This window comes from Nipponia nippon, unplaced genomic scaffold, assembly GCF_047370975.1.
Source record: "Nipponia nippon isolate SJK-2023a ecotype South Korea unplaced genomic scaffold, ASM4737097v1 scaffold_10, whole genome shotgun sequence".
Classification (NCBI taxonomy): Eukaryota; Metazoa; Chordata; class Aves; order Pelecaniformes; family Threskiornithidae; genus Nipponia; species Nipponia nippon.
Window position 1 is genome coordinate 12,961,976 of NW_028262291.1, and position 26,509 is coordinate 12,988,484.

The 26,509-nt window shown below is 38.3% G+C and overlaps 1 protein-coding gene across 4 annotated transcripts in view; it reads left to right on the plus strand.

Annotated features, from left to right (window-relative positions):
- DENND5A (DENN domain containing 5A) overlaps nucleotides 1-26,509 on the plus strand; it is a 71,503-nt gene that overhangs the window by 14,553 nt on the left and 30,441 nt on the right. For 2 of the 4 annotated variants that reach the window (XM_087745465.1, XM_087745481.1), the window contains exons 2-5: nucleotides 7,828-7,899; nucleotides 8,496-8,605; nucleotides 9,310-9,970; nucleotides 17,436-17,623. In XM_087745465.1, coding sequence (XP_087601591.1) covers nucleotides 7,828-7,899; nucleotides 8,496-8,605; nucleotides 9,310-9,970; nucleotides 17,436-17,623 — 1,031 coding nt within the window. The remainder of the gene's footprint in view (nucleotides 1-7,827; nucleotides 7,900-8,495; nucleotides 8,606-9,309; nucleotides 9,971-17,435; nucleotides 17,624-26,509) is intronic. The other 2 variants (XM_087745474.1, XM_087745487.1) reach the window with 1 other exon arrangement.

Genomic DNA, 26,509 nt, shown 5'->3' on the forward strand with positions numbered 1-26,509 from the left:
AGTGCCCCCCTTCCCCCAGATTGCTCTCATTTGCTCCATACTTTCATGCTTTCTACAGTGTGGATTCCAGAAGTATGTACACCATCTGTTTTGCCAGCCAACTATTTTTATTTATACTTGGACCATGAATTTTAGAGCTGGAGTAATTTTATGTTCAGTAAACATAATTATTTACCTTAATATTTATAGCCTTATTATGTGTACTGAGGATGATCGCTGGCTGAACTGGGAGTCCTGCTGCTATTTATGATATTAGCTGCTGGTTTTAGGTTAACTTAATTCTAAATGTGTTGCAGACTGCTGCCATTCTTGTATCTTTGGAAACAATTCAGACTTTTTTTTCCTATGTGTTGTGCCCTTTGACAGGCATGTTATTGCAGTTAACTCTGTTTTCAACCAAAACCCAAGGATGAGGAAGATTGTTTTCAAAATGTCCTACAAGGTCCATTTTCACATAAGTATGGCTTTGTGCCTTTTTTTTTTTTTTTAATTGAAAGCAGGATAGAATTAGGCTGTTCTCTGGATGGTGTTTATAATTCATGCACTGTTCAAATCCCCTTGTTGACTGACTTCTGACTTGCAACCCACACTTGGGAAAACCTCTACTCCCTGGCTGTCATGGTCAGCTCAGTCTCAAGCCCCTAACCTGCACAAGTTGGGATGACTCCCACCATTGCAAGCTTCTTTCAACTGTTGTGTGAAAGTGCAGAGGTAAAGGGCATGGTTATAGGATTCTATAGGGTCTTCTGAATCCTAAGTTCAGTTTCTCAAGCATGCTGCCTAGTACAGGAAAGCTGCCCTAAGTATATGGCTCATAGTTCCTGTTGCTGGTACAAACTCTCATTGTTCTTATTCATTTGTTTAATTACAGCAATATGTCTGTTTCATGTTGAAGCTGTTTTATATTTACTTCATTAAGTCATCCATTTTAGTGGCAGCAGGAATTGCATATACAGCCTCTCTATGTGAAGAGATTCCTGTAAAAGTGTCCTTATGTCGAAAATATAAAGTCAATGTTTTGATTGCATGCTATCTAATATTTTTATTTGAAGATGTCCTGTATACAATAAATGTACACCAAGACTGAATGAATTGAATGAATAACAGGCTGTATCACAAGAATTTGAAGAAAGGAGCTTCTTGACAGGGTGAAAGCAACAAATGACTTAATCAGAATCAGTAGAGCTTTCTGAATGTATTTGTTTTGTAATTATTTTGAGCAGATCAGAGGACTCGATGAACAAATGAAGTGGCAGTACTAATGATTCTTTAAAATCAGTGTTGTGCAACCATTCAGTTCTTTTATTGGGCACTTTTTCTGGCAACTAGGGTAGCTTCTTCTGACTTGCTCTTTATTGGCATAGAAATAAAGTTGAGCTAGACTGTACCTCTGAAATAGCTGCTCAGAGTTTTTTCTAGCTAGTATGCAGGAAGAAGTTACTGTACAGTTCTTAGTCTTGCATTATTTTTAGAGTTGCAGCACTGCAGTCACTTTGTAAAAACTAAAACCAAATAGTGAATTGACAGCATGTACAAAAGGCTGTGATTCAATTTTAAAAAGTTTTTGTTTGCAAAGCACCCTTGGCATGTTTTTTGATCAAGTTTGCTCTTTCTACTAAAGGACAACTTAAGCCACACGGTTCTGTTGTGTACTAGATAGAGCTTTATGACATGAATGGAAACTTTTCATGGCAGGGTGTGGGTTACAAAGAAGAATGATGTATTGAAGAGGAAAAAGAAAAATCTAGGGCTAGAGGCATACTTATAAAGAAACAAACTACTCGACAGGGAAAATTGAATTGTTAGAATCATGTAAAAGTTTTCTTGAGAATTTGCATTATAAATTTGCAAGCAATCCATCTGGATATGTGTTGTGTTGCTTCTGTTGCTATAAGCTACCTGAGAGGACATATATGATTGGCAGGCATAGCTTGAATTTACACTGTATGTGTTAAGAGGTTTTGGTACAGGTCTAACTTATTTCATGACCACACGTGAAGGTTTGAGAGGAAATATGTTACTACTTAGCATGATTACATGCACCTAATAGTAGTGACAGCAACCATAAATTGCACTCCCCTGTAGTTCAGGTTGTAAACAGAACTTTGCAAATGGCATTGTCAAAAAAGGGAAGGGACTGGAGTGAGAGGTATGTGTCTGTGGTGGCAGGGTTTAAATCTGAATTTCCAACCCTTTCAAAAGATCTTGCCTTCCTCTGTTGTTGAGAATTCAAAATTTCATCTCTTTCACTTACAGTAAATCCACTTTTCAGTTGAAACTTGTAATTGTTTATATATTAGGGGGGACATCGTAAGTAATTGAAACTGCAAGTTGTACAGCCTAACCATTTTTCTTATTACTGTGTTGGGAAGACACACCCCTTCACCTCCCCCCTTTTCCTGAAGAGGGATACGGAAGGCAGTGAATCAGATTTTTCTCTGGGTAAATCAGGAAAGAGCTAAAATTAGACCTTCAGAATTCACACTTTTTATTGCCCCTCAAAGCTGAGGAAACCTTGGTATATAGCGTTTTGCGGGTTACTGAATTGGAGAATATTTTAGTTCATTCTAGTTTCTGTAACTTTTTTTTTTCTCTGTATAGTCTTGTAGAAAAGTGGTATCCATTGATATGGGTAGTTTCATGCAGATACTTCCAAAGCAATGCTGTCCTGCACAGGCTGGAAACTCCATGTAGTATCTCTGAGTTTGTAAGTCCTAATTCTTATCAACTGAAGACACAGACACAGCTGCCTTCTGCTCACAGGTTGAGCAGCAAGAAAAGTAATACAGGTAAGAGCAGGGAGGAGCATAAAAATGAGAGCCAGAGAGGTTTCCTGCATACACGACAAATCTACATTGTGATAAGGCTAATGTTCAGTATTAGGTGCCTTGGTAAGATACCACTCAATGTAATAGGTGTACTTGTTAGTTCAAATGTAGGATACTTAGAGTGTATGCATTAGCTGTTCTAATGTGCTTTAATTAGGAAGTCCAAATTACAGACACCTAGGCCAGCATCATTTAAGGTGGTATAAATAATATTAGAACTGGAAGTCCATCAGGCCTTATGGTTCCATACACTGCAAATTGTATTAAATGGCTGTTAGAGGAGTGGTGTGAGCTTCAACGCAGCTGTGAAAAGGGGCTGGTTTTAACTACATGTTCCAACTAAATGTAATGTGTTTCGACTCTTTGGTCATCTTGAGCAGGTTTGTAGTTTCCTTTATGCGTGCAATACAGTCCATCAAGTTCAGTTTACTGAAGAGATGTGAGAGGGAGAGGATGGAGAATTACCTGCCTCTTATGTGAGATTTAATCCAGTTGGTACCGAGTGTACCTCACTCCAGTGAGACTGCTGTGAGCTGAGCTCTGCATTCAGCGTCCTGGCCATCCCTCAGCCAAGGAGACTGCTTCAAAGGTTATGACTAGCTGGTGACTTCCCTTTTGATAAGCAAGCTTACTCTAAGAACTTAAGTCTTTTCTGCATGTCTTTTTAAATTACATGGTAACAAATAAGGGGAGAGCAATACAGGACTGTGATGAGGCTGACAGCCTACATACTCTAACAGTGGGAATAGCTTGTTTTTGCCACAGTTCAGATGGATAAAATCTTTTCAGGTCACTGATTGCTGTAGCAATCCACCTTGTGATGGAGTCTTAGAGGGTTGATGAAGTGTGAAAGAAGGGAGAGGAAGGATAAGGGCATTACCAAAGCCGGGTGGTGGTTGCTGGTGTTGAAAAATCTGTTACCTGGCATGGCAGGAGCCAGGAGGTGGCAAGCTGTGCCTCGGTAGGAGGAGCAGCTTCAGGAGTTATTCAGTTACGCACGTAGATTATTAAAATTCTACTATAGCCCCATGTTTTCTTCAGTGCACCAGTTTAAGAACCTCTGTGTCTGTGGTTTACTCTTTGCTTCTCTTCCGTTTTGGGGGATCCCTATAAGCTAATTAAGCTGTTCGTGTGGACATGGGCTAAACTGGATTAGTGAAACATTAATCTATGTTAACCTCTTCTTCATTCTCTATTTATTTATTTTTAATCCAAATCGTTTCACTGATCCTATTTTGAGTGGGATGCCACAGATAGTGTTTTTTCCAATGACAAAGAAATTCTGAGATTCCCTGTTTCACTGCCATTGCTCTGCTGAGTGCAGCACCAGGTCTCGTTCTAAACTGGTGTTTGTGGATTTGTACAGTGCCTAGTGAAATGATGTTTCTCTATGCTTTTATGGTATCATTTACATTACAAAATACAATGGAGTTCTTACTGTTTTGAAGATTTGATGTTGAGAAGCATGTTGGCCTGAAACTTCCTGAAGTATTCCTGTTTTTTTTCCTTTTTCTTGGAATTTTGTACATTTCTGGATTTTATAAGTTGTATGACAGTTCCTCACAAATAATCTTATAGTTGTAGCTATTTGATTACTGTTTCTGCTTTACAAACTTGTGACTAATTTGGATTTAGTCTGTGGGGTGGTTTGCATCTTCATTTTCGAGAGCTTTTCCTATGCTTTGACAAAATGATGAGTGATAATGTGTATGTGAGGATCATCAAACGTGTTTGAGAGGCCTCCTTAGTCTTCAGCAGGCAATGCTGTTTTCCATTAAAAAAAAAAAATCCATTTTACATGGAACTTGCACAAAAGAAAGAAATTATTTACAGATAAATCATGTTTGAAGACCTCTTTATTGTAACTCGGATCAATAAGGAAAGTACGTTCTAGCCATCACTTCTGCTAGAGGAGAGGAACCTTATGAAAAGCATGATCTGATGGTAGCAGTCCTTTGACAGTCGTTAAGTGTGGGAACTTGTACTCCCTCTGAAACTTGTGGGATACATCATATTTTTATCAGTTTATCTTCTCTTAACGTCTTCATTTTCTCAGTTCTAGAATAAAACTTTGTCCATTTTTGCTGATGGGTTTGCCTCCTGCATTTGTTAAACCTGCTCTTGTCTTCAGTGTTTTTATCAAAACCATTTCAGTTAGTACTGAATTAGTCAGATGTCTAATTCACACAGAGACAGATCTTGAAACCGTGTGTTATTTTTGCCTTCTGGAGATGTGCTGCAATTGGTATTTTGCTGGAGCAGGGTGTTTGCATTTGAGGCTTCTAACTGATCATAAATTTAGAAATGTAGAGTTAATTGCTTTTTGACTCTGGATATAAGCAAATATTGTTTGTGGATTCCACCCCCCCCCCCCCCCCGGCTGTTGATGGCTATCTAGTGACAACCACTAGCTGCTTAGTGGGAGAAGTGAAGGGGGAAGCCTAGGCAATGGACTTGCTGGTGCTCAGGTTCTTATTAGTTGTCATGGCAAGAGAACTGGGTGGCCAGCGTCCTGGAGTTGCACAGATCACCTTTCTGTTCCTGGACTGAACTTTCCAGATGTTGGTGGTGAGCTGTCACTTGAGATTCCCTGCCCTGTCTTTGGAAGCCAGGCTTGCTCAATCTGAAGGTCCAGTGGTTTGTTGTATTGCAAGCATGAAGGCTCTTACAGAAAGAGATAGCTAAAGATGGAAGACTCTGCTGTCGCAAAAGAGAAAGCGAGCATCACACTCGTGCGGAAGTCGGCACGTCAAATATGGTATCAGAGCAGGGTGGCTCTAGGAAAGAAGTGTAACGTGGAGGCACTTTGGCAAGAGCAGTGTCTGTGCAACAGCTGAATTGTCTGATGAATTACAGGAAGGGATGTGAGTGTTGCCTTATGTTTCTGTCTGGATCAGGACTCGGTGGGTTTCCAGAAATCAGTTGCAGTACTTTCGTACTTTAATTAAATTATAGACAGACTTCAGGGCTAAAAAATTTAAGTGTGTGTTGGAGAGAATGTCTCTTGGGAGGAGATGGGGCAAGGCTTCTTAAAATATATAAGCATCCGTTCGGTGGGTTGTTTGTTTTTTGTTTTTTTGGTTTTTTTTTTTATCAGAAGGGAAGAGCAGCATCATGTGTTTTGCAATACTAATCGTCTTAATGAAAAGGTCTTCAAGTCACAAATTTTCTTTTTATTTCCAGAATATGCATAACTTTGCACATAGGTGAACCCAGTGATTGTGGTGTGTGGTTTCCAAGTTCAGGAGAAAATGTGGCCATCAGATTATTTTCTCCCTTATATGTATGTGGAAGGAAAAAAAAAAACATGAACAAACCAGCTTAGTAAATGTCTGAAATTTTTCCTCAATTATCTAAAAGTTGACATTACATCATCTGCACAGATGTAAATATAGAAAATAGTAGGTGTGATAAATCTCCTGACTTATTTTTAAAACCTCTTTTACAGAGGACTCTCTTTACTTGAGTGTGTTGGTGTCAGTAAATAGAGATGTGGCATTATGTCCATTTTTCTTTCTCTTTCTGGGAGATTGGAGGTTTCTTTAAACGCTTATTTTCATCTTTTAAGGTTGTTTTTAGCTCTTGTAGAAATGCTATTGTGTTTTCTGTCACTGACTCTGCTCTTTCCCAAGATGGTTATATTTCCGTGGTGTTCTGTTTTTTCCTAACTATCCCTCTCTGTATACACGTTTCACATTTTCCCAAATATACATTTTTTTTCTCTCTGAATAAAGATATTATTGAACAAAGTAATAAATAATGTAGTTGAGTTGTTTTGTATGAAAATCAGCCGAGCTGTTGATTTTTCAGGCAAACAAGAAAAACAATCCTTCCTTTAATTTCAGTGCTAAAACCCAGAGGATCAGCAAAATAGATGTGAATATTTTGTGTATTATGAGACCTGTCCTAGGTCCTGATTCAGGATAAGTTCCCTGTTTGAGGTAATATTTAAGACTTAGTTTAAACAAAATCCAGAGTTACATGACTTCTTAACTGTGAAAGGACTTCTTAAGCATTCAATGGAAATGAAGTTTTGTTTGGTGTAATGTGTTTGTTAGGTTCTTTATTGTCTATAGGTGGTGTTATAACTATCTCTGTATATGGCTGCTTTGTGGAAGGAAATGTCGTATGAAATAAAGATTCTAAGTTGGCTTAGAAATTGAACTTTAAATAATACTGTAAAAGTACAGAACAAACCCAACCAATTCTGAAATCAATTTCTATTGCCATGTAATTGCTGCGTGTAAGAAAACAAGTGAGGAGTTGAAGTGTGTTTTCTCTTTTGCAGGTGTTGCTGAAATAGTTCGATTTATTTAAAACATATGATTTCATGCAATTGTGCCTGATTGTTAGTGCAGCTGTCAACAGCTGCATGCTCATTTAGCTAATTGCATTCTAGTAAGATAGCTAAGCTTATTTTAAGATATGCGGTTGTGCGCTTTTTTTTTTTTAAAGCAACTACGCACATTCAGAAGATTTACTGCAGGAAGTTCTGTGCTATCGCAGTGAACAATCATTGCTCTAGAGGAAATTTAAGAGCTTATAAACAAGACTGTATCAGCCAGTCTAGTGTATGGATAGTATCTGTGAAAAGCTGGACCATGCCACTTAAATTCGTGTAGTTCTAAAGGCCTTGAAATGGTCTTGTGCTTCGGGTTAGTTTCATCGCCTGCTCTTTGGGAGTATTTTATAGTTTAACATGTAAAACTTCCATTTAACAAGCAACTGATTCCTGTTGCTGCATCAGTATTCTGGTTGCGTACACAGGAACTATGAGCTTCTGTTACATACTGATCATATCCTTCAAGAAATATGTACCTGAAATGAGAAATTTGTATGAAGTGGTGTATGTATAAAAAGTATATTAGGAGAGCAGACTATCATGCATGCTAATTCTGTATAGAATACTTTTATGTTTTTTACTGGTATGTGTTAGCTACGTAATTACAGTCGACAGTATGAAATTTATAATACAGTGTTGTTTTTATTTGTTATATAGCTTTATGCCAGTATATACAGGCCTCTAAAACCCGAGATGGTGCCAGCCGTTTCATTTCAAGTGCAACAGAAGGTAAAGGAAAAAGTGTGGGGAAAAAAAAAGCACAATTTTTTGTTCATCTGATACCTTATCTTCATCGGCATTTATGTGGTTCTTGATCTTGTAACCTTCTAGACTCTCTTCACAGCTAACTTCTTGTAATAGATGGTGGATACCCTTTTTTCCTAAGTCTTGAAGAAGAAATTAAGTGATGCCACTTGTATGTCTATCTTAACCTTGCATCATCTTTGCATCTTGTCTATTTGTGCTTTTCTTCAGTAACAAAATTCCACTGAAACTGAAGCTTTAGCTATGCTTCAACAAGAATCTGAAATATCTGAAGAGTAGCTTAGAGAATTGCTGTCATGACCACAATCTCAAGATAATCACGCTTAAGGAAAAGCACAGATACTTAACGACATAGGAATGTTACGATGCTAATCCTTGCTAATATCTGCAGTCTGATTATATGCTAACTAACTGTCTTGCACTTTCTGTTTCTCTTAAAAGGATTGTGTGCTCAATTCACTTATCCTTGCGTCTACCTGCTGATGTCCTGCTTTTTGGCCTTGTTTCACCTTAAAAAAGAGAATGAAATATTTACTTCTATATTTTTCTTTCACTTGCAGGGGAAAACTTTGAACAGACTCCGTTAAGACGCACATTTAAATCCAAAGTTCTTGCTCGCTATCCTGAGAATGTTGAATGGAACCCTTTTGACCAGGATGCAGTGGGAATGGTCAGTATCACTTAATGGCTTTTGTTTTGAAGACAAAAACCTACCTCAACAATTGAAGGCATTCATCTGTGTTTTCTTCGACAAAAAATTGCGAAGTCTATTATAGATTGGAAATAATAATGAATTTCTCTAAATTGTGCAGGCTCAAAAGGCCTTTTCATTTAATTAGGGCATTTTTTAAAAGAACTTAAGTTAAAACTTATAAGCGATAAGTCCCTAGGAGAGTTTTTTCTTCTTTTATAACTTCTTTGTTACATTATAGAAAATTGATAGAGAAATAAATTAGTCTGCAGTTAATGAAGCTTCTTTGTGCATGATTTTTCTGTTTAATGGCATGTGGTGTGGTTTCTTAATTTAGATAAAATATAGTACTTTTCTCTGTCAGGTTTCTGGTCTTAGTGACCAAAATACTTTCCTTTATCTGAGGTTGAATTCTGTTATTTTATTCCCATTGTGGTTGCTAATAAAATGGTTATGAGTTTCAGCAGAAGCTGCATGCAGGCCTTTTACTATGTTCCTTTAGGTTTTCTGATTTAGATGCATGTTACTGTATTGTACAGAGATGTACCACTTAATAGAATTTAAAGTGAAATGCGATGGCAGTCTGTGGATTCTAAATCCTATTTTCACCAATGCTTCTGGAGTCAGGGGGAGAGAAAAGTGTGTTTTAATTGATATTATCTCCCCTCCTCCCTTTTTTATAGCTGTGTATGCCTAAAGGGCTTGCTTTCAAGACACAAGCAGATTCCAGAGAACCTCAGTTCCACTCTTTTATTATTACTCGTGAAGATGGCTCACGGACATTTGGATTTTCCCTCACGTTTTTTGAAGAAGTTACTAGCAAACAGATCTGCAGTGCGATGCAGACATTGTATCATATGCACAATGCTGAATATGACATTCTTCATACTCCACCCACAAATGACAAAGATAGCTGCAGCAGCACTGGAGACTGCAATGGCACTTCTGTTTCAAAGCTACAGCGTTTTAACTCCTATGACATCAGCAGAGACACACTCTATGTCTCAAAGTGCATTTGTCTGATTACTCCAATGTCTTTCATGAAAGCTTGTAAGAAAGTACTAGAACAACTTCATCAAGCAGTGACTTCACCTCAGCCGCCACCTCTACCTTTAGAAAGCTACATCTACAATATTCTTTATGAGGTTCCTCTTCCCCCAGCAGGAAGGTCATTAAAATTTTCAGGTGTTTATGGACCAATTATCTGCCAGAGGCCAAGCACCAATGAACTACCATTATTTGATTTTCCGGTTAAAGAAGTTTTTGAATTGCTTGGAGTAGAAAATGTGGTTCAACTCTTTACCTGTGCCCTCTTGGAATTTCAGATACTGCTTTATTCACAGCGTGAGTACTTGATTTTTGTTTTCTTATCTTGTAGTTGTACTGGCACAAGGTCTTTTCGTTTCTTGAATTTTAAAAAACATACAAACAACAGAATAGCTGCATTAAAGTGGCATTAGCATGCTAATGCAGTCAGGCTGATCTATGTGCAGGTTTTAATGTAAAGAAAAGAACTGGAGTTGCAAAGAGAGCATTGCATTGGCTCCTGTTTTTAGACACCTAAACTTAAAACTTTGGGCTTTCACATAATCTCCTGTATTCATGGACGGACTGTCCCCTTTATTGTTGTCTCTGGAAATGTTGTGCTGTTGAATAGAGTAGTACGCCTTCTCCCATGTTCCTCTCCAGCTGCTTAGCTGAATTCCCTTCTATCTCTGCCAAATTATCCATGCATTTTGAAAAGATACATAGTTAATTATATATGGTCCTGAAGAATAATTAATGATTCAAATATAATTTTCTCTTTGAGTACCCAAAGTCACATTTCAGTTGTTATTTTGAAATAAAATTACCTGAAAAAAGTTTTATTTGACTGAATTTAAATCCCAAATCTCTGTTAAGGCCTTGGAACAGTTATTGCTGAAGTCGCGTAGATAAAGCTTGCTTTGAAGAGGATAGGCAGCAACTAAGTTGAAATAGCATCTGTTTATCAATTAATAAGTAATGTGGTAGTGGTATCCATTTTCAGTGTTGAAATTCGTGAGTACTGGGCTTCTTACTCTGCATCCTGTTACTCTAACGCAGAGTGTGTGGAGTTATGCCAAAAGATAATTTTTCTACTTTTTTTTTTGTCCCGAGCTGAGTAATGTTAGTCCAGACCCACCCATCCATAATGGTGTGGTTTAAAGTAGGCAGACTGCATTTTGAACACTGTTTTATAGTAATGGTAAAGAAGCCTAGAAGACCCCAAGACAAATCTAGAGATAGACCATGGCGTTACTGAAATCTGTTTTCAGTATTTTCTTGCATTGAGCTGTCACTGAAATATGTAGAATACAAATGGTAACTATTTATAAAATATAACCTGCAGTTATTAGCAACATCCTCCAAGCATGAAATACAGATGTTTGTGTGTTGAGATGTGTGCATAGACTAAAACCAAAGATGGATTTTGTGTGTATAGTCAAGGTGATAAACAGCGTATAATGGCAGCAGGGCGTTATGTCACAGTTGTTGCATTGTGTAAACACTGTGAACTGCCAGAGAAAAACTATACAGTAATTGAAACACAGTCAAAAAAACTTATTGTACTTAATAGTGGTTACTCTCTTGGATTTAAAAAACAAATTGCTTTGCTTATTATTCGTAAAGAATCTAGAAATACTTGCCTAGCTGGCAAACTTCTTTTGTGGTTTCTCCAGAAATGGATTAGATGTATATATGTTTGGGATTTAGGGAGGGTTTGTTTATATGGATATCTGTATCCCACCACTGGAAGATGCAAACATCAGCTCTTCCATCTGAAGAAGAATGCAGTCCAGTTGGCCTGTGGTTGTGCTTGAGACCTCCTGTGGCGCAAGTGCGTGTGCCTGGCTGGTTGGAAGCACTGCAAGAAAAGCAATGCGTGTATTGCCATATCGGAACAGTATTCCCTGATCTCCTTTCAGGCCATTGCATTATAAGTACTCTTTTCTGCTGGGCTGGAACTCGGCTCGCTTCTGGCTAGTCTTCTGTATTCTGGGATCTTTTTCCAAGTCGTATTAATAGGTTCAACATTTTTTTTCTTGGGCACTTTCCAAGTGTCTGATCAGTGGCTAATTAAAGAAGCTTAAAATAGCACTGGAACACTTGAACTTCTTGTTTGCATGCACAGACATACAGAATTCGAAGGGGTCCGTGCAGCTGAAGGCTTGCGGGTCTGGATCTTTATGGCAGTTCCGTCCACGGTTCCCCCACCTCACCCCAAGCTTTGGCTGAGTTGGGCTGCGTTGCACCTTATGGAAGTGTCTTGTCTGTCCCTATCAAGTTCTAACCTATAGTTTCTGGCTGAAAAGTTGTCTTTCAGCAGAAAAAGAATTTTAGTTATTTGCTTGCTGACTTTTGGCCCTCAGTTTTGGTGAACTAGCTGTGACAGTGCCTTCTCAGTAATAGTAGCCATAGTTTTTTTTGAAATGTAGCTTCTCTTAAGTACTTTCTGAGGGATCTAATCTCTGACACTTTTTTTTTTTTTTTACCTGCTGTTTCTTCTTAAAAAAAACCCTTTGGCACAGTTTGCTAATACTTACTCAGAATACTTTCAGGGCTTCTAGTGAGTTGATAACAGAAGTTACTGCATGCTGCTGGCATTGCCAACAGCCAAGATGATGACTTTGCTAAAATGCTTTTGATACACGTGTAGTTTATTTTTGTATTACTTGAGATGGGAGTGTGAAATATTTTGAAGTTCTAGAAAGTCAACTTTTTCTTCCTGTATTTTCTGTTTTTGTCTTTTCTAACCATATTCTGTTTTCTGCTACGTGACAGTGAATTAGAAAAATGTTTTAGTAAAGCAGTTGCTTGTTTCGCATAAAGGGATGATATCAGTAGGAAAATGGAACTTCTGACTGAGGTTCTGATTGTCTATACCTTTACTTACCAGTTTTCTTCTTTTGCTTTGTTTTGGTTTGTTTAGGTTTTTGTGTGTTTGGGGGGTTTTTTTTGTTTGTTTGGTTGGTTGTTGGTTTTGTTGTTTTTTTTTTTTTTTTTCTTCAAACTGGAGTATGCTCCTAATACATTCTGCTTTTTCTTCTGTATGGTTGACTAGCATCCATTTTTTGCTGTTTGTAAAACAGGGAATGTTGAATGTAGATAGAGGTCATGGTGGACTCAGTTCTAAGTGGAATCAGAAATTGCTTGAACTTTTGTAAGGGCTTGCTTATGTTCTTGCATGTGCAGTAGTGTAAGATCTAGGTTGTCCTTCAGAATACAAATAATTTTTTTTTTTATGTCCTTTAGGTTTGTTAAATCTCTTGGTGCTCAAACCTGTTACAGTTGATGTGGTTGGGATCGTTTCTTGTTCTCCTAGGTCAGATGAGATTGCGATATTCACTGGGTGGATTATGATTTAGAACAGTATGTGTCAGGATCAGAGAGTTTGCTTCTAAGATTTACTTTTAAAAACAAACAAACAAACAAACAAAAACTCTTGGAGGACTTTGCTGCCAGATGCAATCCTTTTTGAAACAAATTATTTAGCATCTTAAGTTGCAGTCAGTCCTTGGAATAGGAGTAACTTCACTTGGCAGTGAATGTGTTTTTCTTAAAGATTCCTTTGACATGTTTCTGACTTTATGCTTCTGGAAATTCTCCTTTTGTCCCACTATACTGGCACAGCCTGTATGTTTTGGATCAGCGTAAGCCAAATGTAGGGAATGAATTCCTTGGTTTGATTGTCCTCTTGAGAAAGTAGTCTCCCATTTGGGAAACTGTAAGAGGAATGCAGGTGCCTATAAGACAGTGAAGAATCTGAAGCTGCTCCTAGTGCTGGGCCAGTGCTGAGGAATGCTGGCAGAGAGACAGTGGTGCTGAAGGAGGCCTTCAGTAGTGCCATCACCAGATTATCCTGCAGGAGCACTGGTTTGCATTCCTGCAATTTATGTTGCTCTTGTATCTGTGAAATAGACTTATTCCTGATCTCTGTAGAGCACCTAGAGCTCTTCTGAAAAGTGTGCACTGAGTTAAGACAACTGTGAAATCTGCTTTGAGGTATTCTAAACAGCTACAAACAATAAAAGGAGAAATATAATGCACCACTGCCACAGACTATGATCTTGAACAGTTTTTATTTTCTGGGTATTTGCTGTCTGCTGCCATATTTAAGGACCAATAAAGTTTTTTTTTCTGCTTTACTTTGCTTTTGAATCACTTCTCCCCATCTTTCTTTCACTTGCTTAAAATTATGTTCACTCTGGAGATTTAAAGTATTAGTTTTATTTCTTTGCTGTATTAGTCCCATGTTGCCCAACTCTCATCTTTTATGTAGGATGTTTTCTTCTTATGCCTCCAGTGATTTAGGAAACTTGCTGCTTGGCGCAGGCATCTTTAATCAGCCTGTCAGACACAGAAGTGAACACAAATAAGAAGTACTTTGACCCACTGCTTCTACTAACCACAGTTCTGTCTTACTGCAGTTACAGGTTTTTTTGAAGTAAAAGGCCCAGTTAAAGAAATGTATGCTTTCTCTAAGGAGTCTGACATACTGAATACCTGTGCTCAGAAAAAAATTGTTGAAAAATGTTTCTTTTACACTTCACTTTCTGCTATAACCAGGCATACCTAAAGGGAACTCCCCAGGCAATGCTTTATCCTGGTGACTCAACTCCATTGCATGCTACCTGTCCATAGGCACTGCCTATATAATTTTTTTTCCCCTTCTACTCCCCTTCAGATTAAAGAGAAGCTTAATTCTGGCAAGTAGCCCATCTTTCTGGTTTATCCATATACTTTCTGAAGATCTCCAGACTTGTCTGCAGTAATGGTCCTCCACTGTAGGGGCAACTCTCTGCCTTAAAGCAGCAATATGGGATTTGCATGTGGAATGGAAATTACTTGACAAATACAATGGTATTTCATTGTGATCCATGAAGTAGGAAGATTAGAAAGAAAAAAATATTCCAGAATGTGATTATGTAATGGTTTTAAATTTGGCCAAGTCAAAGCGTTTCTGTAGGCACTTGATAGACTTCTCTCTGGTAGAATGTGAGAATGGAGATGTGGAATCATGGTTCTTACAGCTACCACCTTCTTTCCATCCTGCCTCTTTCTTTCCAGACCTAAGACCCCTCACTACTTCTGTTTCCTGGATTTCCTTGCTTTTTACAGGTCAACAAAAATGTCTAGATATACTAGACATAGATAAATACTAGTGTAAATATCTTCTCCTATGCACTTTAAGGGATAATGTATTTTACCTACAGTAATTGGTTAGAAGAAAAAATCATCCTTTTTCTATGTTCTTAACTGGACACATTAAAAAGTAACAGATTTTCTTTTCCTTGCACAGTGATCAGTTAGGTACTTCCCGAACTAATAGCACACTAGTGGAATGTCATTTTTGCCCTACCAGTGCTCTTGTACAATACAAGGCCAAAAGACTCTGTGTCATTTGCACCAGAATAAGCATATTCTGCTTTCAAAAACAAGAGCAAGACCACTACTGAAGCACTTCTTCCCTCTTTTAAGTTTTTTGTGATTATTATTTTTAAATCTTTTGTAATGCTTTCGTAGTAGAAGTGTGCTGCTTTCTTCTTTAAAAAAAAAAAATCCATATGCTCTCAGGATATGTATAACTTAAGAAAACACTTAAGTTATTTTGGTTTATGTTTGCAGGCTTCTTGCCTTTGTCCTTGCCTTTTGCCAACAGCTCCTGATGTGCATAAAGCCTGCGGGAATGCAGTCATCATTACTTGCAGGCTGCAACCGTGCTGGCCAAATAGTTTAGGAATGGCTTAAGCCATGTGGATATCCAGGATCAGAGAGCTGCATTTGCAGATAACTCAGTTGCAGGAGGTAGCTGCTGAGTGGATAGTCTGAATTATTGATGTTACTTTGTAATTAATTTGAAAGGCTAATACTAAGGTTAGCTTAATGACAGAGAGAGAAGTTGTATTTAAATTAGCCAGCGGGATTAGACAGGGGGAAAACACTGTTTCTATTCTGAGACTTGTTCTTTCAAATAAACAGGCTGAATATGAACCAGCTGGAATGTTTGTATATATATGGCTACATTTAAAGTTCCTTTTAAAGCTGAAGAAAATAGGGTATGGAATAGATTCTTCTTCCCAGAGCTTATCATTAATTCATCACTTCCTTGCAGTCAGGCTGTGATTAAAGCTGCAAACCAGTAAGTAATTGTGCAGGCAGAAACTGGTGTCCAGGCAGAATAGGGGAGTGCTGCTGGTGATGTTCATTGATTGTTTCCTAACGTGTTTCAGTCCAAGTAAGTTTTTGGCAAAAACTTTAAACTGTTTAAGCTATTCTCACTTGTTTTGATTGAAGTCTCCTTCAGTCACAGTAGATCTGCTGTGAGGCAGTGACAAGTAGCTCTGTGCGGTAACCTTTTCCACCAGCAGAGCTTCAGCTGAAAAGAAAAATCAAAAGCCTAGACTGCAGAATTATGACTGAAGCAAAACTTGTGCTGAGTTCCTTTTGGGTAGTGGGACTCTTTGCAGACCTCAAACTCTGCAACTTTGACTTCAAACAAAATAAATCATGAATGCTGGGAACTGAATTTCTTGACCCTCTGTCTTCTGCTATCTGAAGTCTGAGTGGAGGGTGGCTAAAGAATAGAATTAAAGCCATAACCTTAGAAAGTGCACAGTTAAGTTTAAATTTTCTCCAGAGCATTTGTTTAGAACAAATGTTCTTTTTGCAGTTTTCATCTGCACTCTGCAACAGTGTGCAACAGCTTCAGGAACCTCAACACCTGAACCTGGGCATTCAAGTGTCTTTTCCAATTTCCCAGTGTCTGTAGTTTTATAAACATGGTAGGAGAAGACACACATACCCCACACCCCAACACACATATGAAGGATACTGATTTTTTTCCCTTCCTCCTGTTCCCCCCTGCCCTTTCCTGGCTGGAATTGGATATTGTTGCAGTATCACTATAGCTTGACTGAAGGTAGGGATTGTCTTAGTCTTGTGAGCTTGTTTTATACTCTTTCCAGCCTGGCAGCTCGGAAGCATTCTGAATGTCTCAGCACTTGTATTAGAGCACACACTCTGAGTTCATCTGGTGTCAAAAACCATAAAAGATGATTCTGTAGTATAAAAGAGGAGGGCAAGGTTTTGGCCCAGCATACTGCAGTGTTAACTTCTCTAGCCACCAGCTGCTGAATAAAAAGATCTTTTGGTATGCGTGTTGCACAGGTGCATTTAGCACTGCTGTTAAATTCTAGGAGGAGATGAGTTGTTTTTACATTGAACTGAGGCTTTGGTCATACATTGCAAAGGATAAATGAAGCTAATCCTTTTTATATTCTACAGAGTTATTTCAGTCACACTGTCGGGTTGGCAACTATACAGCATGCTTTATAGACATTTAAACACTCTTTAAAAAAATGTTTATCTGAGAGATACCAGATGCCTTGGGTTTCATCCAAGGCTTCCATAGAAAGCCATAAGCACAGAGAAAAGAAATTATTTCCAATGTGTTTCTTAGCCAATTACAATATTGCTTCCATACTCGAACTGGTGTTCACGGTAACCCTGGTATAGGTAGCAGAGGGTGACTTAATGGATGCTAAGACTCAATTTGCTCATTTCCATATGACTTGTAGAGTGACCTACTTTGCGTTGAGCTCTCTTTGTTGTTTCAGCAAAATGTGCTTTGGTGTAAAAGTCTGGGCTTTCATTAAGATGCCGCTCAGCTAGTGCTGGGTTTTGTGGTTTCTGTTTTAAAGCAAGCTCTCATTTCTTTAACTCAGATTCATTTACTAAAAAATGTTAGTGAAAGAAATATTTTTTTTTTTTCCTTGATCTTTTTCAGATTATCAAAGACTGATGACTGTGGCAGAGACCATCACGGCACTAATGTTTCCATTTCAGTGGCAGCATGTGTATGTTCCTATCCTTCCAGCATCCCTCCTTCATTTTCTAGATGCTCCTGTCCCTTACCTCATGGGCTTGCACTCTAATGGGCTGGATGACAGGTCTAAGCTGGAACTTCCTCAAGAGGTGAGAGGAGCTCGTCTTGATTGTATGTGACTATGAGGGAAGAGAGAAATGAGCCACAACACTAGTGCTAACTGTAACAGCCATTGTGAAGTTCTTGCTGGCTCTGGTTTGGGATACCTCTTACTTTATTTTTTGGAGATGCTGGAGAGAATCTGGTGAAATAGATAAATAAACTCCTGTTTTGGAAATCGTATGCTCTGATAAAATGAAACTGTAATTTTACAGGTATTGATGCAGTGAGGTTACAGAAAGAACATTTTTGTGCTGCAAAACTTAGCCCTGTAGTGCTAGGAAATGCAAGAAAGTGCAGTGTGAATTCACCAGCTGTGGCCAAAAGGCTGCTTCTGCATGGTGCTGAGTGAGCAAAGCTTGACTGTCTTCAGCACTGTGCTTGGGCTGGCTCCTGGCTGTGCAGCATTAGGCTGGGCTTCCCCACCCTGCATTTCTGAGTTGGGGTGGCTTATGTGGACCCAGCCTGTCAGGCGTCTTCACCAAAGCTATTTCAGATTTTCTTCTAGAATGCATGCTTCTGTCTGCAGCAGCAAAATGTCAGCATCTACTGGAGCAAACTGGTGCTAATTGGGATAGTGCCCAGGAAGTCCTCCCTTGTAATGAGGCTCTGTTAACACCAGCCACTGTATAAAGGAGAAGCAAACGGTCTATAAAGGTCTTGCAACTCATACATGGGGCTCAGACTACCTTCAAACTGCTTAGAGGTTGTTTTTATTTACTTTATCCCACTGTTCACTTCACAAATATTCTTTTTAGGGATGTGCCAAGAGAGAGTTTAAGAGCTGGTTGTGAGGATCAGGGGACCAAGTGGTTGAGCACTACCTGAGGTAGCAAAGGAAATGTCTGCAGGAGCCAGTAACCACCTGTGGGAAGTATGTCAGGTGGCTGGCGCCTGGCTGGCTTGTGAGGCAGTTCCATCAGTCATCTGAATGACTTCTCTCATCGAGCACCATTGAATGGTTTACTTGCTCTTGTCTGTAGAAAATGCTGAGTGTTACTGTACGGTCTGGCTGGCTGCTGTCAAGAAGCTGGACACCTCAGCCCTGTGGGAAGCGAGTGCTTGCAGAGTTATGAGCTGCAGAACAGCACAGTGCTCGCCCCTGCTAGAATCTGCTTACTTGTAGGTGTAACTTTGCAGGGAAGGGACTGGGTAAACCATGGGAAACACCCTACTTACAGGCACTGGTAGGATTCTCTGATCTCTGCCTTTTTCTCTGGTTGTCTGTTTTCTTCTATTGTCATTTACAGTACTGGGAAAGCAGAAGTGTGGCAGGCAGAGCGTTTTGTGGTGGTGTTTTTTATTTTCATTATCAGGCAGTGTAGCAGCATAGCTTGACACAAAAAAAAAACTTCTTAAAAAAGCTGCGTGAAATTAAAGACAAGATATTTTTGTGAACCTCCAGTCTGGTCACCATGCCAACATTGCTCTTTTTCTCAAATCCATATGCTGATAGTTTTCATTTGTTTTTCCTGGCAAGTTCAAAGGAAAATTTCTCTTCAAATGGTGTTATTTTTTCTATGAAAACTAAAGTATTTAATATCTTGATTTCTTTCTTTTCTCCCTCTCTTTTTTTGCACTGGCATAATTACAGAGTAATTTATGTTCTTGCCATGAAAACAGTCTATTGCTTTGGTTTACTACATTTTTACAAAATTTTGGATGTACTGAGAGGCCTAATTAATATGGTTAGTATACTTTTTAGAGAGGATAGCTGGTGAAGTAAAATGCATGTGTGGGTATGCATGTTAATATGCACCATGGATGTTTTCACTGTTATAACAAGCTTCTAAAAGACTGTCCTCCTTTTGTAAAGAATTTCCTCATTTTAAAATCACTGTAATACTTCCAACTAAATAAACATATTTTATTTTTCAAATAGATATTTCAATTATTTAAAAGGTAAATGGTTTTGAAGAGCTTTATCAGCTTACTTTGGAGGTTTAAAGTAAGGTAGTTGATCTATTTTTAGATGTTAAAAATGAAATCAAAGTAGTATTAAAAAAATCTGGCACCTCAATTCACATTTTATTTTACAGATAGACTTTTATGAAGGTGGAGGAGTACATTTTTGATAGTATCTTGCAGAGATCAGAATTGTCTGGGAGGGGAGGACACACAGGACTGAGGTAACAGCAGCAATGTGCCTATGTGATGGAATTTGCTGCAGGACTTCAACTTGTCCTTCTGAAGCTTCAGCTTTTCTCTTTCTTATTTGAAGAGTGAGCTCTTAAAGCTTTGCACACGATGAGTATGACTTAGTCTGAGAAATTCCCTTGGTAGTCACTGCTGAGTAAGGTTTCTTGTGAACTGTTGAAGTCCTTAGGACTGCGGGCTGGGAATGTAGCTATGGCATAGAAATGGACTTGAACATGTGCTGGAGACTTCAAAGATGACTAAGAAGTTGTCTTATACCAATAGATTTGCTTATCTGAGAGGCACAGTAGACTGGGAAGAACAGGAGCTCACTATTGTTGAGATTTTAATTGTAGAGGGTTTACTGAAAAAAAACCCAAAAAACCCACAATGGCAATAAAAAAAAAACAACCAACCCTACTGTTTCAACAAGAAGTAAATGTACCATTTTAAAATGTAAAGCAGAATTCAAAGTGTATGCTGGTCTCACTAAGTGAAACTATTGGTCAGTATCAGTATTTCTGATATTAATTTCTGATATTAATAATTTAATCAGTCAGCTTTAATATATTTCGAACTACAGATTACAGGTTCATCTCAAAACTATTCTGCTTTATGATTAGGCCTTCAGATACCCTTCACTGAAAGAGCCAAAGAAGCTCTACACTCAATTCCTGACATAGAAACTGACAAAGAGCATGCATAAAATGTGGTGTTGTAGAACAGTAGAAGAGGGCATATGGATTCTATTATTTGTACTTCAATAAAGACAAATCTATCATCAGTAACAAAAGGGTTATGAATATTTAACATTGCTCATCTCTGAAGTTTAGAATGTATATGATCCTTTATGAAATCATCAGGGTTATATGAGGAACTGAATTTCCCAGTCCTGCCTCTAGGCTCCTGATTCATAGATATAGGAAGTATCAGAATTTTCCTCACTTATCACAAAGGGTATATAAAGAGCTGTTCTATGTTCTAATTTATTCTGAATTCTGCAACAAAAATATTCCCCCCCACCCCAAAACTGAATAAACTGCGTCTCTGTTGCTAATTTATTTACATGGATGCATGGGACAGCTGCTGTTAAAGAAAGCAATATCTAATTTAGACAAGGGCCAAAGAAGTGAGCTTTGACAGAAAATCTAGTTAATGCTTCTCAGTTGAAGGGCATTGTGTGAGAATATAATATTGCTGTCTAGCATAGCATGAATGCCTCAGTGTCACTGTAGACTTCTTGATTGTGGTCTTATAATGAACTTTTAAGAAGACTAATTTGTCTTGCTCAAAGTGTTTTAGGCTAATACATGTGAAAATACTATCTGTCCTAACTTGGTCAGATTTGCTTTAAGGCTTGCACACGTATGCCATAAGGCTTGTTTTGGTTTGCTTGTGGTGGCAGTCTTCCGTATTTTGGTCACATCTGGTGCTTTAAGGGAATGCTTTACCACAGGAGCATGGAAACCCAGCTGTATTCTAGAAGTTGATGCTTTGTCAGATGATGATTAAAATCTTCAGCAAAATAACTGCATTAGTACAAAATTCAAGTTTAGACTGTCCCTTGGGTACATCAGAAAACAGCGCCTGACGGAGAATTCATTGAAGTTCACCAATGACTTGAAGAACTGACTCTCTGTGGCCCAGTAAAAGTGTAGAAAAGACTCAAGGCATACTGTAGGGTTGAGTTTCTTGTACGTGTCGGTGATAGAGTGCACTTAAAGTTAACCTTGTTCTTATATGTATTGCCGCTTTGCTGAGGGCTCTTTCTGTATGCATGAGCATCCTTGTGGTTTCACTGATAGCTGCATCAGAGGCTTGTAAGGAACCCAGAAGAGAGGGGGGGGGGCATGGGAGAAGTGGTGCTGCAGACATAAAAGGGGAAGGGAAGAACATGTAGCTGTTTCAGATCTTGCTGGCAAGAGTGTGGTTTGTTTATCGGTAAAATTGATCAAAAAAGTAGTTAAACTAGCTTTCTTGCAGATCATAAACCCAGCAAGTACTAAAGTAAGATTGTTCTTTTGATGTGTCTTCGAATTTCCTTTTATAGAAACTTTTGCAGTGCTGTAGCAATATATTTTTAACAAGCAAGTTAATCTGGGCCATTTCAAGCTACTGGATTTGCAGGTGCATCTCGCTTGTAATGCAGGACAATGGTGGAAATTTAAATTATTTTGAGTGAAAATAAACGACACTGAGTCTTCCAGCACTGGTCAAATCAAACAAAAGTAGTATCTCATTAAAAAAGCTTGTTTTCAGTGGAGTGATCCCAAGGGTCTTGGGCAATAGCTTTTTCTTTTAGAAAAGTTGAAAGATTTTAAAAGCTAAAATCCAGTTCTCTGCTAATATAAGACAGGTATATATTCTCAGTATTTTTATTTCAACCATGAAAAAGATGTTATTCAATGCTAAATCTTAACAAATTCTGTGGTTTTTTATTTTTGTATGTTGTCTTTGAAGAAAGATCTCTTGAAAAGCCTTTTTTCCTCTTGATGCCAACACATTTAGACCAGACTGACCAAGACAATTATTTTGAAAGATAATCACTGCTTTGTATGTATTCTCAGGCTATTTGCTGATGTGATGGATCCTTGATAATACTGCAAATTTATTGACAGACTTCAGTTTTATGTTTTCCTGTCCTTCAGTGTTGAACAGCCACTTGAGGAGTTAAATTCATGTTTCTGAAAGCTGCAGCTGTAAGCTGTTCTCAGTCACAAATTCTGGGTTTACATGAAGAACAGTAGTGCTGAGAATAAATAAAAAAGGTCACTGTTTGCTTACAGGAATGACACAGGAGCATCCTTTAGAGTTTAGGACCACTGTAAACACATTTTCCACAAGCCAGCCATGTCTGTATAAATTTGCATATCCATGTTTTCTGTGTGTTAAGGGAAGTGGGTAATTACTTGCAAGGTTGGGACCTAATGCACAAAGGTGATACATGCTGTAGATGAATAGTTTTTAGTTTTCCAATGCTGTATTCAAGCAGAAGCCTTAACTCAGAACCATGTTTCAATCTGATTGTCTAGGAGGGGATGTGAAAACCTGTATGTAACCTATAGTTTGAGCACCTGTGCTGCACAGAGAATTCAAGTAGTGGTTATTGTGCTATCAGAACTGACTGTTCTACGTTGTTGTAGGCATCTGTTTGCGTACCATGTAATTATGTATTAATGTTTAAAATAAAGCATATTTTCTCTTTAGGATGTCAGTGCGGTGGGGAGCTTGCCCATTATTAGGGAATGTTGGTTGCTCCTTAGACATCCTTTTGACAGAACCTAGATCATTTCCTCCTGTATTTTTGAACAGAGCTGAAAGGAAGGATGTGGGCTTGGTGCAGGCATTGCTAGACGTGTATGGGGGTTTGGCCCTTGTTGTACTTGAGGTCAAACTAAAGAATTGCAATTGTCCTCTGGCTTTGGAATTGATGGGTGTAGTCCAGACTCCACTGAGCCAATGGAAAGTTGTGCTGTTGACCTCGGGGGACCAGACTTTGTCATCAGATACATGAACATCGACTTACTTGCTTCCACATTTCTAAGGTTTGTAAGACTTTCACCTGGACACCCCATTATTTGTGGTGATAAAAGTTTATGGGAAAGACAGGTTTTTAAATTCGGATGTGACACCCTTGTTCCTTAGCATAGTGTCTCAGGAGAATAATTTTATTGGGTGAGGATGTTATGTGTCCTCTCTTCTAACAATCTGCTATTAAAGTGGTGTGTAACTATTTGAGGTTTTCTCTTGGTCAGAAAACCAATACCTCAGCAACAAATAAAAGAATATTTGCCTGTTCTAGAGACCTGAAACACCAAGTGTTTAAATTAAGGATGCTCTTTCAGTTGTATCTGTACTTACACATGTTGCTAAGTATCTTGTCTTCATATCATTTTAGTTTTGTATGTGTAAAATGATGATCAGTGTATCCACAGAGGCTTACCTACAGAGCTGTCAGCTATTCACAGCTCAGTCAACTCTGCTGCCTCCAGAAATAAAAAACCTAAAACTTAGTGATCAAAGAACTCTGTTATTTTTCTGCTTTGTATACTTGCCCAGTTCCCAGCATGCAAAATGCTTTGGATGCCGTGATTTCATGAAAAAAATAAGTGCCATTTCATTTCTTTTGCTTTTTAAAATAAATTGAAGGTGGGGACCCCTCTATCCTTACTGATATTCCTTTCTGTCGTACCTACAGTGTAGCAGCATTGTGAGACTTACTGTTTGGTGTCTGTTACTGGCGATTTTTTAAATTTTTTTTTTACTTGGGATTTAATTTTTACAGAAAAATGTTATTTTGGTACCTCTTGAAGGGCTTGTGAAGCGAGGTGTCTTTGCTGTTTCTGTTCCCTGGGGAACGTGGCCTTTTCAGAAGTGCTTATGCAGTTCTTGAGGATGACCTCAGTCTCCCTAAGTTGAGAGGCTAAAGCCATCTGTTGAATCTCCTTTCCTTATGCTGCTCTAGGTAGTCCTCTAACTTATGGGTTATTAACCAGGCACTGAATAGAGTGTTCCCCAAAATACTTCCTATGCTCTTTACAGTATTGCTGCACACTAACATATTTCTTTTTTTAATGCTTCTATATAGGGCAAATTCTGAGAAATGTAATATTATGTTGCATGATAAGCAATCATCGTTAGTGGCTTAGAGTGGTTAAACTATGTGTATTGCTCTTAAAGAGAAATTCTCCAGAAAGGATATTTAACTGTTGGAAGAATTAGCCAGATGAGCCTAGATACTTATAAGCAATTTCAGCAAGCATTAAATTTGGCTTTTTCTTCATTGGCAAGGAGTTTATTTCCCGTGTGAATACTAGAATCTCTGCAGTGGTAAGGTTAACATTTGATTGCTTTTTGGTCAAGCACTTTTTAGGTACAGCCAAGCTTAACTAAGAGTGGTGTTTTCTGCAGAATCTGTGCTAAGGTAAGATAATCCAGAAAAGAAGGAAAGTTGAATGGAAACAGAGTTTAAAAAGGAAGAAATGTAATTAAACTGCTTGAAGAGTTTCTTAATGAGTCTGTCTTGACATTTCTCAGACAGCTTGTGGCGAATTAAATGGTTTTTGTTCTTCCCTCAGCGCCGATTGGCAGGCATTGTGCCTTGTTTCAAGGCTTTATTTCTCTCATGTCTTGAAGCACTTAGTGTTCCTGATAAATATTAGCTGTCTTGGCTTCTAATCATCACAGAACCATGTGTATAGTGGGGGTCTTGAGGTTCCTAAAATCAGGTGCTTACTTGAAACATGGAAGTTCTGGTGTACATACTGTTCCTTTGTGCTGAATGTTTCTTTGAACGAGAAGCAGATACACTCTGCATGCATCCCAAGCCTGCCGCTGGAGCTCCCTTGCTAGGTAGGCACACACAACACCTGCTGTGTTTGAGCAGTGTTGGTACTGGGGAAATCTAAACAATGTCACCTGCCCTAGTTAAAAAATAATACCTTTTTCTAGGGTGCACCAGAAGCTGTTTCAGAATCAAGGTCTTAGTTCTGTTTCTTGACCTTGGATTCTTTTGCAACACCTAATTCAATTTGTGATTTAATTTACAGTAAAGAACCTATACAAGAGCTACTAAACTGTTTTATATGCATTCCTTTGAGCATAAGAAATAAATATCAGTATTAAAATACTAAAACATCAGGAAATGGAGAACTGGAATTCTTCTACTTACCTTTGTAACTATGCGTAATATTGTAGCAGAGCATAAGTTGGACTTTTTCATGCAAAGTTCTGTGCAAATCTGGTGGAATATGTCCAGTGGAGTTCTGCTTTAAGAATTACAATGTTTTTTAAATTTTAATGTTGAATTTCAAGAAATGAAACACAACAGATATTTATGTTTTAAGGAGAATTAACATCCTAATGCTGTTCTGCAAAAATGCCAAGAGAGCTAAATCTGTCACAAGTATTAAATGTATGTTTTCACACCAGTTTACTTAAATGAAGGGGTCTCATCAGGCACAGCTTATCCTAGTCTACCTATGACCAGTCGCACAGCAAAATCCTACCAGAACTACTTTGTCCTTACTGATGCTTCGCTGCTTGTGTACATCGCTCTGATTTCTGGGATCATCCATCATTTGTTCAGTGTGAGGTCAATCTCTTAGAATTCTTTCTTTCCTATTAAATTGTGAGAGTGCTTCCATCCTTCTCCACTTACTGAATCGTAAGAAATAACTGGAGATCTGTTAGCTCTCATGACTTGATACGTATTTTTGCTGCAAAGCTATAGTGAAACCTGAGTTCAGGTGTGCCTCTTTGAATAATGTGATGAAGCTAGGTTGAAAGTACCCCATAATCTGGGTGAAGGGATTTTTTTGTAGGGAAGGCTAAGTGACAGTCCACATAAATTCTGCAGTGAAGAAAAACCAAAATGCTTCTACAGAAAAGCAATGTTTCTTCTGTATACTTAACTTTACAAGCAGATTTCAGACATGACTGGGGTTCTTACTGTGAAGTATGTAATTATGTAATGTTAGGAAACCATTTGTTACAGATTTTGCAGTGCAGAAGCCAAAAGGGGAACACACCCACACACCCAAATGTAGGGTGAGGTAAATCCTTGAAAGATGCATTTTGATGTTGCTGTGGAAGCCGCATAGGTGGTTTTTCTTTCTTTTTTTTCTTTTTCTTGGTCTTTTTTGATGGTAAATGAGAAAGAGATTGGAACAAGAAAACAGAATTGAAACTAGTTCAATTCATTTTTCCCCTTGGAAACAAACTTCTAAACTTGTTCAAGG